Genomic DNA, 15,523 nt, shown 5'->3' with positions numbered 1-15,523 from the left:
TCACCAAGCTTCGTGCCGTGCGGGGGACTCCGTAACTCCGTAACTGCGTAACTGTTGTGGGTTTTGTGACCGGGCTAAATTGGCTTTATATTCGTCTGTATTTTGTTAAACGTGCTCAGTAAGTAATGTTTGTGTCGCTGTTAGAAAGAGAAGAAAACCTCCGAGCGAACGAACTCTAGCCGCTCATCAGCTGTTTGCTCGTTGAGCTGCATAGAACAGGGACGATAACGTCAGTTAGGTTTAATTGTCTTTAACCTGGTAACTTGCATATCTGCTGGGTAACTTAGCTAACGTTAAGTATCTGTTCACGGTGTGGATCAATACAGCTGTGATCAGAAGACACCGTACTTGTACTGTGTATAAATTCAGCAGCGGAGGTCATTTGTTTGGTAGGATTGTAGCTTTGATTAGCACACAGCAGCTCTGTGATGTCACTGTGTAACTAAAGTTACTGAGTCTGTCGGACTTTATGTTGTAATATGAGGGGCAGTGTGATCGTTAACCCTCGTTAGAAGCTACCAAAATACCGGGAGTGAGTCATGGTGATTGTTTTCTGTTTGTGTAACGTGCTAACCAGTTGGGGCTAGGGGTGTGTGTGTGGGTGTCGGTGTGTAAATTAACTTGATCTACGTGCACTGGAGTTAACGATAGAGCTACGGTGAGAGAGAAATGGTCAAACTGCAGGGATTCATTAGTTTAGTAAGTTAAATATTGTCTAACTACGACGCTCACTAGGCTGTTTTGTGGAGTCAAACACTACTTTATTTTATAACTTAGGACTACTTTGAGCCACAATGAGCTGTTGTACTTGTATTATATTATACTGTATTGTACTGTATATTATATGCTGCCTTACAAGTAAGACTGAATCTGCCTTGTTTTACAGGTGACCTGATGAAGCTCAGGTGTTCCTGGACCCATCAGAGGACAGACAGCTGCAGCATCAGGACAGTCTGAAGGACACGATCCGCACAGTTTACATAAAAGTTATAGCTTTGTTACTTATAACATGTGTAACTGGAATATGAATTAAACAAAGTGTTTTACTTTTAAGAAGAGTTTGTCATTTTTAAATTCGTCATCTGCGTGAACCACGTCATAATGCAGACCAATCAGAGCAGACTGGGCTTTTCGGGTGGGGGGCCTTAAAGAGACAGGAGCTAAAACCGATCGATTCAGACAGGCTGAAAAGAGGTGCTCAGCTATAGACATAAGTAAAATAATGTGTTTTTTGAAGATTAAAACATCTAAACTTATTGTAGTAGAGTCACAAAATACAATTATGAACCTGAAAAGGAGCATAATGTCTCCTTTAAATAAAATATTAGATATAATATCATTTTATGATGAAATTACATTCTCCTAGTTTTACATTGGTTGCACCACCTGACAAAAATATTGTCAATATTTGAGAGATATACAAACTTTTTCACCAGCTATAAAAGTCATTTGGGGTCCTCTGGTTGATGCAATATCCTATTAACTGTTAAAACCTGTTCACTTAAAAATATAACCATGGTACAGTTGTGCCACACTGACATTTGATAACATACTGACAGCCTGACAGCCTGACAAAATGTCTTCAGTTATCTTGATCTTCTTTATCTATTTGTAAAATTGGGTTTATTTTAAAGGTTTCAAACATAGAAGTACTCGTATAGACAGGTTTGCCAGACAATTTGGGGGTTAGAGTTTCCAAAACATTAATAATATTTATTATTTTAATATAGTTAAAAGATATGTGAACCTAAATACGTTTTATATAATAAAATTAAATATGTCAAGCATTTATTAAATAATTTAAAAGGAAATTATACACTTGGACACAAATGTCATGTAATTGACCCATAAATATGAATAAGTATTCTGTATAATCTGAGGTAACAGCATGGCACTCAACAATTTGCTGAAATTGAGTTGAATGCTGCTTGTCACTCTATACTACTGTTACATCCAGTAGCAGCGATACATTTTACACACACAGGCAACCATCACAAACAAGCATAGGTAATTTATAATTCATCAGTTAATGATGAGGCTGGCATAATTTAAATCAATTGCTTATTATGTCTTAATAATTAAATATACCATTGAACTGTTGCATGTCATTTATAAATCAGTAGTATTGATGAGTTCCTGGTAAGGCAGTAGCCATATTGATATTAATAACATTAGAATGTTGGTAAATTGGTTACATGTAAAGACCAACAGTTGGATTGAGTGTAGAGTAGGGGTATTCAACTACATTTGTCCATGTCCATGTCCACTTTAATAAAAAGAAAAAACTAATTCAGGCCTAATTAGCATAGTATATATTATTATATATTTTATTTAGTAAATTGTATCAGTTTATATCAGTGTGAATAGATTATAGGGCTATACCCAACTAGTAGTTATTGTTGACCAGTTTTTCGCAGGTTTATGATATCAATTTAATTATTTATTTATTAAACAGCTGCCTGTTAAATGCTAAAGTAAAAGGTGGTAATGAATCTGAATGTTTACAACCAGCAAGGTGACTGAACATTTAGTGCATTAAGTGCATTTATTTCAACACAGTATATAACATATAACATCATAGAAATACATAAATGTGTGGTTGCATGTGAGTTTTTGTTTTGAGACTTACTTCGGTACCTTCTCTACCTCCCATAGGTTCTGGAATACGAGCGGGAGTACATGTGCGCAAAGTGTCATCATGTTTTCACAGTGCTGGCTGATTTTGACCAGTTCTATACCTTCGTCCAACCGGTAGCCTGTCCTAATCCTGATGGCTGTAACTCGTACAAATTCAGCTGTCTGTCTGTAGGCTCTGAGCCTGCTTCCTGCAAGGATTACCAGGAAATCAAGATACAAGAGCAAGTAGGGCAAATTATGCATATGATCAATAAATCTCTCTCATTGTATTATTACTGTTTTCTACAGATAAAAAAAGCTAATTGGTACCTCCCACTACAACAGGTACAGAGGCTGTCACTGGGCAGTATTCCTCGTTCTATGGTGGTGGTTCTGGAGGATGACCTGGTTGACAGTTGTAAATCAGGTAAGAAAATAACAAGGTTTGACAAGATACACTTGCTTGTTAAAACATACTGCCAGCTCCTCGAAACAGCTAATAATGTAAATCCTAATCAAGGTGAGGTCTAGTTAAAAATCTGATTGAACTCACTGTGTCTTTATATTCTATATTTATTGCATTGGGTGATCCCAGGAGATGATGTGACTGTCTATGGGGTGATGTGCCAGCGCTGGAAGCCCTTTTATGATGGCGCTCGCTGTGATGTTGAAATGGTCCTCAAAGCTAACAACATAGAAGTGAATAACCAGCAGGTTTCTGCTGCTCTGGTCATGAAGGACGTTCAGAAAGAAATTGAAGAGTTCTGGAATAGCTGCAAACATGATCCCATAGCTGGTATGTAATAATTTGCCTCATAACAATAACATTTTTATCTATTCTTTTCTTTTTTAAAAATGCGATCCTCTCTCCTCTCTCTGTAGGTCGGAACCAGATCTTGTTGAGCCTGTGCCCACAGGTATTTGGAATGTATTTGATTAAACTGGCGGTAGCCATGGTGTTGGCTGGCGGTGTGCAGAGAACGGATTCTTCTGGGACTAAGATCAGAGGTATTTTGTTTCTTGTGTTTTTAAATTAAACAACTGAAAAGGACACAATACTTCTGCCATTTTGTAATAATTAAAAATGTCAAAAACTTTTTAAAGGATGTGTGAAGGATTAAGTGATCTCTAGGGGTGTAGTTGCAGATTGCAGCTCTTGCTTCACCCTCCCAAGCATGAAAGAGAAACTACGATGGCTGCAAAACACGCAAAAATGTGAACTGCCCTATCTTTGGTTTGTCCCTTCTGGGCAACTGTAGAAACATGGCGGTTCAAAATGGTTATGACTTGTGCCATCTGTAGTAAATGGCTCATTTTGAGGTAACAAAAATACAACAATTCTTATTTCCAGGTGATCATACACAAATAAAAACATGCCTATGAATATTATGTATAATTTCTGCCAATAAATGTTATACACTGGACCTTTAAATTAATCTCATTACATGTGTTATGACCTTTAAGTCAGAGGCATGGCACAGGTACTGGTTGAATGCCCGGGTTGCTACTCTACAAAAAAAAAATAATTCAGGCCTTACCTAAATGCAGGTGAGCTCAGTTTGCTTTCCACCATCGCACCATTCTGCCCTTGCATGTCATCCTCCCCTGTGTATATTGACCAGCCCCATTCCATCATCTTCAACTGTCACTGGGCTCAGAGTCAGTTTCAGTTAATTTAGGTGAAATACACACAGACAAAAAGTAATACCAAATACTCGGGATGAGGGTTATTATTCATTGTCCATCGCAGTCCCAAAAATAGTTGCGCTCTCCACAGAATGCCACTTCTCTCCTCTTCATTTACTTTTGGCTCTCTGGCATCTGCCCACTGGCAGGCTCATATTGGGTAAGACCTGACCTCTAAAACAACAAATGACAACCTGTGACAATGACAATAGGGAAACTAAGTGTTTGCTGTATGTTGGAAAAAATGGTCCTCTGTGACATGCTGATTTACTGGAGTTAAACTTGTCTTCTCAAGGCGAGTGCCATATGTTGCTGGTTGGTGACCCTGGTACAGGAAAGTCTCAGTTTCTGAAGTATGCAGCTAAGATCATGCCTCGCTCTGTACTCACAGCCGGAATCGGATCAACAAGTGCAGGTAGGTCATTGTTCACTGTCAGCTCTCAAGTTAAAGCAATTTGTCATCAAGTGAGAACTGTACATGCTACATGATCATATTCATCAGTTTTGTATATTAATGGGTTAACTGAATTTGTGAACACAATATATAATTTGCTGAAGGACTGACAGTAGCAGCTGTGAAAGACGGAGGTGATTGGCATCTGGAGGCAGGAGCCCTGGTCCTGTCAGATGGTGGTTTGTGCTGCATTGATGAATTCAACAGCATCAAGGAACATGACCGTATCAGCATCCATGAAGCTATGGAGCAACAATCTATAAGTGTTGCCAAAGCTGGGTAGGACAATTACACATATGCTTCCACATGCTCATAGAATTTTAGTGTGGGCAAAGAGCAGTATTAATGGGGTTTTGTGGTGAAAACAGCTCAACATTAACCTTAGTCAGCTTGCCCGGGACAGTTAACTCTGTTCAGGCAACTTGGGATGCCTCATGCAGTTGTCTGATTGGGCAGTAATTACTGCATACACAACCAAGTACAGAGGTGTAGGTGTGTACATGTGTGACCTAAGTGAACTTAATTTGTGAATAACGTGGAAAATGAATTAGAATAAAATGGTGAAATAACCTACTAGAAATAGGATAATATATTCTATTATTTTCAAATAAAATAGAGAAATATTAACTTTTGGTCTTCTAGGCTTTTGTTTTAGAGTGACTTTTTTTAAATTTTGTATGCTCAATGATTTGATTCTTCATCCAGTCTCCTACAACACTATTCTAGAAATAAGTTCATCATCATCAGTCACTGCTATTAGTGTAGTTGTTGCTGTGCACCTGTCTGTCTGTCTGTCTGTCTGTCTGTCTCTCTCTCTGTCTCTCTCTCTCTCTCTCTCTCTCTCTCTCTCTCTCTCTCTCTTTCACCCCGACTGGTCGAGACAGACGACCATCCACCTAGAGCCGAAGGATCTGTCCTAGGTTTCTGCCTTTTAACAGGCAGTTTTTCCTTGCCCTTGTCGCCAAGTACTTGCTCATGGTGGTACTGTTGGGTCTCTGTAAATAATGTTATAAGGAGTTCGGTCTACACCTGCTCTATTTGGAAAGTGTCCTGAGTTAACTTCTGTTATGAATTGGTGCTATACAAATAAAATTTAATTGAATTGAATTGAAGTTGGTAATATTGTCCGACTCTGTATTTAAAATAGACCTCTACAGAAACTCAATTCACACACAATAGTCTTGTTGACAAGTAAGGTTAAAATGGACAATAACACAAAAATTTACTTTTCTTTTTATTCTCCTACTCAATATTCTTTCTCCTCTCTACAGTATGGTGTGTAAGCTGAACACTCGGACCACCATCTTGGCAGCCACTAATCCTAAAGGACAGTATGATCCCAACGAGCCATTGTCTGTGAATGTAGCTCTGGCTAGCCCTTTGCTGAGTCGTTTTGACCTTGTTCTAGTTCTACTGGACACCAGAAATGCAGAGTGGGACCGTATCGTCTCCTCTTTTATTCTGGAGGACAGAGGTAGAGCATGTGCTTTCGAATTTGGAAATGAAATGCTAAAAGCAAAGCAATCAATAAAAAAAAATGATATTTTTATTATGATATTTTAATGATTGGTATTCTGATATTTATCCAGGATGTTATCATTATGTATCAATCGTGTAGTGTAAATTGTATACATCATCAAGGTAAAAGGGATACGCTGAAAATAGCTTGAATACATAGACTCGGTATGATATGGATTAATTATTAATAATTTTTGTTAAGGTATCGATTTAAGTACTTCGCAGTACTATCACAGTATTAATTTTGGTCCAAACTACACATCTAATGTTAATGCTGTTGTTTTTCTTTCAGGACTGTCTGCTGAGTCTTCCAGCCTGTGGTCCATGGAGAAAATGAAGGCTTATTTTAGTACGATTAAACACTTGGAACCGCAGGTGTCCGAGGAGGCAAACAGCATCTTGACACGTTACTACCAGCTGCAGAGACAGAGTGATGGCCGCAATGCTGCCCGCACCACCATTCGCATGTTGGAGAGTCTAATCAGACTGGCTGAAGGTGAGGATGGATGGAATCTATTTATTATTATTTTTTTTCATTTTCTCTTTATTTAGAATCACATATCAGCATTTAACACATTTATATCCGCATAGTTTGATAGAAATATACAGTGATTCATCTTTACAATTTTTTTTTTTAAATATACAAATATGAACAGAACATGGGGTATTTCAAAATGGCAAAAAGAAAACAAAAACATACTAAGAGGAAAATGGAATAAGAAATTACAAGCAGTTAAACAAAAGAAGGGCGTTTAGGAGCAATATACATTTTCCACTTTTCCCAAGTTTCCTCAAATCTAGTTTTCTCTAGTCTCACAGAAAAGGTAATTCTTTCCATTACATAGATTTTTCGTAAATATTGTCATACCATTCCTCTATAGATGGGCCAATTGGCTTAAGCCATTTCTTTTTAATTGCTTTTCTAGCAGCTATACTCAGAATACCAAACAAGTATTTAGTTTTAATATTTACAGATGTTGAGTGTAGAAAACCAAAGAGAAGTTCGTACCAATTAAAAGCAGTTTTCGTTCCAAATATCATCACTAATTCTGTGTAGACCTTACGCCAGAAACCATTTACAATTGGACAGGCCCAGAACAAGTGGTAATGGTTTGCTTCCTGAGAACCACATTTTCTCCAGCAACTGGAGGAACCTGAGTGATGAGACTGCTGAACAGGTGAAATAAAATATCTGCTGAGACTCTTCCAGAGATTGAGCTTGATATCTTCCATTGAAATTCACAATATTTGGTCCAGACTTCCTCTGTGATGCAACTGGCGGTTTCGCTTTCCCATTTTTGTTTAATGTAGATGTTACTATTTGTTTTAACTCCTTGGAGTCCCTTATAAAATCTTGAAATTATTTTAAGCCCTGAGTCCGCTCTGTAGGCACTAATAAACATTTTTAACAATTCATTCTCAAATACTTTTTGGCTCTCCAGAATATAACTATTAATGTAATGACGAACCTGAAGAAATCTAAAGAAGTCACTATTGTTTAAACCATGTAGTCTCTTCAATGCGTCAAAACTGTTCACTGTTCTCTGATTAAAAAAGATGCAGTATGAGGAGAGACCCAGGTTAACCCATCTTTTATAGCTAATATCTAGTTTATTTGGTATAAAGTCAGGGTCATGTGAGCACCATCTCAAAATCTTTATTTCTTCCCGCCAACTGCTTTTACTTACAACAGCTAGCCAGGTTTTAAGACTTAAATTAATCAATTTATTATTTATTTCCATTAAGTTTCTAATCAATCTTTTATCCCCTATCCTCGCCTGTATTGGTATGCCCTGATATGCTTTCTTCAATTTCTTTCCATCTCGCCTGGTATTAAGAGTTGCACCAACAAAACAAGATCCTCAATTGGGCTGTAATATAATAATCCTTTAAGCATGGGAGTGCAAGTCCTCCTTTATCCTTTGATAATTGGAGAGTTTGAAATTTTATCCTTGGCTTTTTCCCCTGCCAAATAAATCTTGATAGTAATTTGTCTCATTGATTAAATTGTTTATCATTTATTTCAATTGGAAGAGTCTGGAACAGATAAAGTATTCTAGGTAAGATGTTAATTTTCACAGATTCAATTCGTGACTCACAACTCAATATTGGAATTAAATCCCGCCTCTTTATATCCTCCTGTATTTTCTGATTTATTTGGTTGAAATTTAAATCGTACAATTTTGCTGAATCTTTAGGGATGTTTACCCCTAAATATCTCATATATTCCACGTCCCAATTAAATTGAAAAGTGGAGCTTATATTCTGACTAGACTAAGTCTCTGGGTGTGACAAATAGATTAAAATGTCATCCGCATACAGAGAAATTTTATGTTCTCGTCCTAGCATTTTTATACCTGTAATGCTATTATCTTGAGTAATCCCCTTGGCTTAGAGCTTCAATAAATATTGCAGAAAGTAGAGGACTAATTGGACAGCCCTGTCTAGTCCCTCTTTCCAGACCAAATGAGCTTGAGATGTTCCCATTTACTTTTATCCTTGCCCTTGGATCATTACATTGTGCTCGAATGGTCGTGATAAAAGTCTGATGAAATCCAAATTTCTGTAAGACGCTATATAGAAACTCCCAATTGACCCAATCGAAAGCCCGAAAGCCTGCATCATGGCTCAGCGAGACTACCTGGGAGTTATTTTTAACTATATGTTTGGTAACATGGAGCTTTCTACAAATGTTGTCCTGAGTCTGCCTTTGTTGTATAAAACCTGTCTGATCCAAACTTATTATCTGGGGAAGGATGTTTTCAAGTCTTTTTGCCAAAATATGAGTAAAGATCTTATAGTCCTGGTTCAGTACACCTATCGGCCGATAGCTTTGCCATCACTGTGTGAATGTGTGTGAAAGGGTCAATGTGGCACGTAGTGTAAAAGCGCTTTGAGTGGTCGGACTAGAAAGGCGCTATACAAGTACAGGTCCATTTACCATTTACCATCAGCTGGAAGGTCCCTATTGTTTTTGGTATGTTTATTAGGGACCGAGCCAGTGTCAACACTAGGAGGACCCTATTGTAATTGCTCAGTTTATTATTACTATTAGCACCTTTCACTGCATTTTTGACCCCCTGAACATATACTCCGGACTTATTTTATTTGGCAAAGTGGTCAGGCCTGGTGAAAGATTCGATATTCTACGCGTCACATTCGACTTGGCCACTAGGTGGTGCTACTATTAAGAAAAGTAGGTTTAGGCTAATAACTTCCGCATCGTTTGTCTCACATTCAAAAAACCCATATCCCCATAAACCCATAGAAAAAACCACGCCACTGGGTGGCGCTCTGGTGGCATGGTAAATCACTCTGCGGAGAATAGTTATGAATATGAAATTCACAGGACGCGTGTAGACTGGTGCCTGTAGCTCAAACACCAAAAATCGTGTTTGTAGCGCTCCCTACAGTATTTCAACGCAGCAGCCGCAGCGCCACGTTTCACCAATATGTATGAAACTTAGTAGGCATGTGTAACGTGCCAAGACCTACAGAAAACCCTCTTGGACCCATGCCCCAAAACCCACAGGAAGTCGGCTATTTTCATTTTCATTTTCACTCTCGGCGGCCATTTTGTGGTCATTTTCACTTTTTTGGCTCGTATTTGAACGAAGTCCTTCTAGGGAATTTATCCGATCTGCTTCAAAATTGGTCAGTACAGTCAAAAGATTTTGCTGAATGAACGCTGTGCTTTTTGTGACTGTACGTTGAAGGGCATGTCAGTGGCGTGCAGTCAAAGTTGGCCATTTTGAATCGAATGTCAAACTGTGACGCCATTTTTGGCATTTCAGGGCTTCTATTTTAACTAACTCCTCCTACAGGTTTTAACGGATCTACTTCAAAATTGGTCAGTACAGTCAAAAAAAATTTCTGACTGAACGCCGTGGTATTTGTGCCTGTACGTTGAAGGGCATGTCCGTGGTCTGCCGCCAAAGTCGGCCATTTTGAATTCTTTGGTCATTTTCAGTGAATTTTTGCCTTGTATTTGAACAAACTCCTCATAGGGGACTTATCTTTTTCTTTCAGACATTTTTATTGAATTTTAATCACAGATACAGAAATGTTCATACAATGTACATTTCTTTTTTTCAAAGTGATAAAACACAAACACTTTCCACTCCCACTAGCCACATCTACAAACCATATTTCCTACAGAGTATTGTTCCTGGAGTATTGTAGGAAACCGCTGGAAGTCAAGTATTAAATTGCAAGATAAATAGGGGACTTATCAAATCTACTTCAAAATTAGTCAGTACAGTCAACATATGTTGTTGATTAAAAGTTGGCTTCTATTTTAACTAACTCCTGCAGATTTTATCATATTGACTTCATAGTCGATCACTGCAATCTAGTCACATTGGTGACCTTAAGTTAATCAAATATTTACTGTGTGTCAAACTGTGTGTCCGTGGCGTGGCGCTGAATTTCCACCTTTCGCAGTGAAGAGTCTCTCTACACCGCATTCCAAATTATTATGCAAATGATATTTTTCTCAGATTTTCCTAAATAGTCGATGCAAATGACAGTCAGTATAATTTTCATTGAAATGATTTATTAAAAATAAAAAACTCAAAATGCACTGTTCCAAATTATTATGCACAACAGAGATCAAAACATTTTAAAGGTTGTAAAGAGAACTAAAATGGTAATTTGTTGAATTTGCAGCATCAGGAAATCATAGTTACAAGCATATTTACATATTTACATATTTACATTTAAAGCTATTTCAATCAAAAAAATCTTAACAGGCCAAGTTACATGTTAACATAGGACCCCTTCTTTGATATCACCTTCACAATTCTTGCATCCATTGAACTTGTGAGTTGTTGGAGAGTTTCTGCTTGAATATCTTTGCAGGATGTCAGAACAGCCTCCCAGAGCTGCTGTTTTGATGTGAACTGCCTCCCACCCTCATAGATCTTTTGCTTGAGGATGCTCCAAAGGTTCTCAATAGGGTTGAGGTCAGGGGAAGATGGGAGCCACACCATGAGTTTCTCTCCTTGTATGCCCATAGCAGTCAATGACACAGAGGTATTCTTTGCAGCATGAGATGGTGCATTGTCATGCATGAAGATAATTTTTGCTACGGAAGGCACGGTTCTTCTTTTTGTACCACGGAAGAAAGTAGTCAGTCAGAAACTCTACATACTTTGCAGAGGTAATTTTCACACTGTCAGGGACACTAAAGGGGACCTACCAGCTCTCTCCCCATGATTCCAGCCCAAAACATGATCCAGCCACCTCCTTGCTGACGTCGCAGCCTTGTTGGGACATGGTGGCCATTCACCAACCATCCACTACTCCATCCATCTGGACCATCCAGGGTTGCACGGCACTCATCAGTAAACAACACGGTTTGAAAATTAGTCTACATGTATTTCTGAGCCCACTGCAACCGTTTCTGCTTGTGAGCATTGTTTAGGGGTGGCTGAATAATAGATTTATGCACACTTGCAAACCTCTGGAGGATCCTACACCTAGAGGTTCGCAAGACTCCAGAGGCACCAGCGGCTTCAAATACCTGTTTACTGCTTTTCAATGGCATTTTAGCAGCTGCTCTCCTAATCCTATGAATTTGTCTGTCAGAAACCTTCCTCATTATGCCTCTATCTGCACGTACCCGTCTGTGCTCTGAATCAGCCACAAATCTCTTCACAGTACGATGATCATGCTTAAGTTTTCTTGAAATATCCAATGTTTTCATACCTTGTCCAAGGTATTGCAGTATTTCAAGCTTTTCGGCAGAAGAGAGATGCTTTTTCTTTCCCATATTGCTTGAAACCTTTGGCCTGCTTAATAATGTGGAACATCCTTCTTAAGTAGTTTTCCTATGATTGGGCTCACCTGGCAAACTAATTATCACAGGTTTCTGAGATTGATTTCAATGATCCAAAGAGCCCTGAGACACAATACCATCCATGAGTTTAATTGAAAAACTAAAAATTAAATGTTTATGACACTTAAATCCAATGTGCATAATAATTTGGAATGCGGTGTAGTTCTGTAACTTGAAAACTTGACCACGATGGATCCCGGCGGCGCTTCGGTCGGAGGCTTTGGAGCGAGCAACCAATGTGCTCTCTCTATATTTAGCGGAGTAGTGGGGGGGAGCCTCCTCATTTTGGCGACATTATCTTCAGCTCCTTCTTTTACCCCATGTAGCCTGATGTTATCACGTCTTGAATGTCCCTCCAATACAGTCAATTTAGCTTCCATCTGCTCCTGAAGTTTCGCCAGCTGCGCCAGTACATCCTCCATTGACTGGATTCGTGTCTCGGCCGTAGTGATCCGCTCCTCGGTTTCTTCCACTCTTTTGTTCATTTTGTTAATATCTTCTTTAATGCTGTTTAATTGCTGAGTGGAGTCTCTCTTGAATTCTCGCAGCTCTTTTAGAATAACACCTAGGTGTACGTCGTGGCTTAGGACAAAGTCCGTGTCCACGTGCTCGTCTTCCTCCATATTGCTGCTAGTTTGCGATAGCTTATCATCCTCTTCTTCGTCGAGGTTTTTACTTTTAGCGTGTTTCTTTTTGGGGCATTATTTTAGGCATTGTTTACCCGTAATATCAAACCTTGCTTTAGCGCCTCTCTACTGAAATTCGAGTTATATCGGGCAACTTTTAATTATTATTATCGGGACCTGTCGCCCTATGCTGCCATCACGTAGTCCGCCAGACCAGAAGTCGGATGGAATCTATTTAAAGCAAAACTATTACTATAAGATTTGTGCAAATTGGCACCTCCAGTTGTAATACCACTGTTGTAAATATGGACAGCTGTGCATTTGTTATGATTACTTTACTTATGATCAAAAACTATCGAGTCAACAACTTTTTCTAACCCAACCAAACACCATAACAAAAGACATAGCAAACCAGCTAATATTACTTACTAGTCCAACAGCAAGCATGCCAGCTCACTGTCTGCAGCCATTTATTTCACCAAGCTCTCACCAACGACCAAAAGCAAGTCCCACATTTTACTCTTCGCTTTGCTCTCCTTTTTCTTCTTAGCTACCTCCGTCGTCCCCTTCGTCTCTTTTCCTCTGCCTTTAGCGATATCCGTAGAAGCTGGTTTCATTGCTCTGCCCAGCTCCAATTCTGTGACTATGACGCTTTTTCGGCTCTGGTTCTGGCACAACCAGCGCCGCTCTCCTTCAGCATTCCTCCCCCATACCTGGCCTGAAAGCCTATGGTCCAAACCGTAGGTGCTGCTAGTATACACAACAAGCCCCCGGTGCTCTGAGCACCCGGTCCCGGGCAGTACGGCTAAGCTAAGCTAACAGCAGCTTCATTTTGCAGCAGTTACTTTACTGTCATTAAGAGTTGAGGTGTAGCAGCAGTAAAACAAAATCAATGGGAAAACTAGAAAACATTCTCTCCATCAAATATCATCCAGTTTCATCAAAATCAGCTACATCAGTGACACCAGCTGACTTTTCCTCAGGGTAAAATAGTTGTAAACGTCCTAATATCCCTGTGGATAAACGACCCACCACTCAAACTGAAGTGTTTACTTCTTGTTCCATGACTGGGTTTAATAGTTATACTGATATATAGCAATCCTGCTTTCATAAGTCCAAAAAATGTTAACGTGTTCTTTGGCAAATCGTAACCTCTTCAGCACATGTAGTTTTTGCAAGAATGGGACTTTGCAGGGGCTTCTTGCTGATAGCTTGGCTTCACATAGGCATCTTCTAATTGTTACAGTACTCACATGTAACTTTAGACCTTCTTTGATCTCCCTGGAGCTGGTCATTGACTGATTCTTCGATCCATTCGAATGGTAGTTTTTCATTTTCTTTCACATCTTTCTGGTTTTGGTTTCCATTTGGAAGAATTTTAGACCATTTTGGCTGAGCAGGCTATCATTTCTGCACTTCTTAATGTTTTCCCCTCTCCAATCAACTTTTTAATTAAGTACGCTGTTCTTCTGAACAATGGAACGACCCATTTTCCTCCAAACCAAGAAATGGTAAATGGTAAATGTTCTGTGCTTATATAGCGCCTTTCTATTCTTTCGACCACTCAATGCACTGTACACTACATGCCACACTCACCCCATTTACACACATTCATACACTGATGGCAATGGCTGCCATGCAAGGTGCCAACTGCTCACCAGAATGGAAACTAATCATTCATACACATTCATACACACTCATACACCAATGCACAGCAGAAGGAGTGGCTCACTGCTGACAGATCCTCCTGTAACACCAGAGAGATCTGCCTTCCAGGGTCCAAAGGAACTCATATCCAGAGGCTGCAGGATGTGTGAAGTGTGCAAAGGGGAATGACGCCCTCCCTCCGTACCTCCTGGATCGCCTGTCCCATGGCCTATGGGGTCCACTTCCTTGTCTTCCTTTGCCTGATGTTAGGCATCTGAAAAGGCATATTATTTTTTTCCAGTCAGTAATGAAAGTAAAATTCTGGTTTATAGGTACATTTCAAGTTACATTAAAGGAGCATTTCACCCGTGGAAACATTAATATTTATTGAAAGTGGGTTATATATGTAGTCGAAATGTAACATACATTTTGAATTTGGTGCCTATTTGACTGAGAAAAGACAGAAAGTGACTTTAGGGCGCATTTGTATTAAAGACAACAACTCCCACACTGCACAGCTCCGCAAGCCACTCCCACTAACACTATCAAGGACTACAACAAGGTGAATGTAAACCATTTATTTACAGAAATATATCAACAACAACAAAAAGAAATATGTTAACAATGACAGTTATAGTTCCTCCTGAGCGTCCTCAACTCCTTGGTGCCGCAGTACTGGCCATCTGGAGCTGGATATTTCTGTCGGATAGCCTGCACCACATAAGCGGGTAAAACGACGCCTCGACCCAATCTCTCGCCTTGCAGGACCCATTCCAGAAAGGCTGTTAGGCGGTATTGTCTACAAGACATTGAGCACACAGTTAGCGATGCATGGTCTTTCTGTTTAGCGTGCCACAGTAGTTAGCAATGCAACTCTTCGCTATATTGCAGCTCATAAAGGTAGCCACGAACATCTGATTCGACCATCATACTTTCAAAATGTCTTCCATATTACATTGATTAACATAGTCGTAACATCTGGCTCGCCAGCGCCTCCGCTTAGCTTCCAAACAAGGCGGTTATATTTTTTAGTTTCTGCAAGTGAAGTCCCACCCACTGATCTGTAATAGGTCTGTAGCGTGAGTGAAAAAAAAATGAGGAAGTAGTGTTTGTAGTCTCACCCCCTCTACAGAGATA

The 15,523-nt window shown here is 39.4% G+C and overlaps 1 protein-coding gene across 6 annotated transcripts in view; it reads left to right on the top strand.

The window, feature by feature from the left end:
• The window catches only part of mcm9 (minichromosome maintenance 9 homologous recombination repair factor), a 34,305-nt gene that overhangs the window by 7,014 nt on the left and 11,768 nt on the right, over window positions 1-15,523 (top strand). For all 6 annotated transcript variants that reach the window (XM_051378550.1, XM_051378547.1, XM_051378546.1 and 3 more), the window contains 8 exons: window positions 2,656-2,862; window positions 2,962-3,043; window positions 3,212-3,412; window positions 3,499-3,624; window positions 4,598-4,717; window positions 4,861-5,035; window positions 6,028-6,230; window positions 6,567-6,770. In XM_051378550.1, coding sequence (XP_051234510.1) covers window positions 2,656-2,862; window positions 2,962-3,043; window positions 3,212-3,412; window positions 3,499-3,624; window positions 4,598-4,717; window positions 4,861-5,035; window positions 6,028-6,230; window positions 6,567-6,770 — 1,318 coding nt within the window. The remainder of the gene's footprint in view (window positions 1-2,655; window positions 2,863-2,961; window positions 3,044-3,211; window positions 3,413-3,498; window positions 3,625-4,597; window positions 4,718-4,860; window positions 5,036-6,027; window positions 6,231-6,566; window positions 6,771-15,523) is intronic.

Source organism: Dicentrarchus labrax, unplaced genomic scaffold, assembly GCF_905237075.1.
Source record: "Dicentrarchus labrax unplaced genomic scaffold, dlabrax2021, whole genome shotgun sequence".
NCBI lineage: Eukaryota > Metazoa > Chordata > Actinopteri > Moronidae > Dicentrarchus > Dicentrarchus labrax.
The sequence above is the reverse complement of the archived record's forward strand: the minus strand, read 5'-3'. Positions and strand labels throughout refer to the sequence as shown.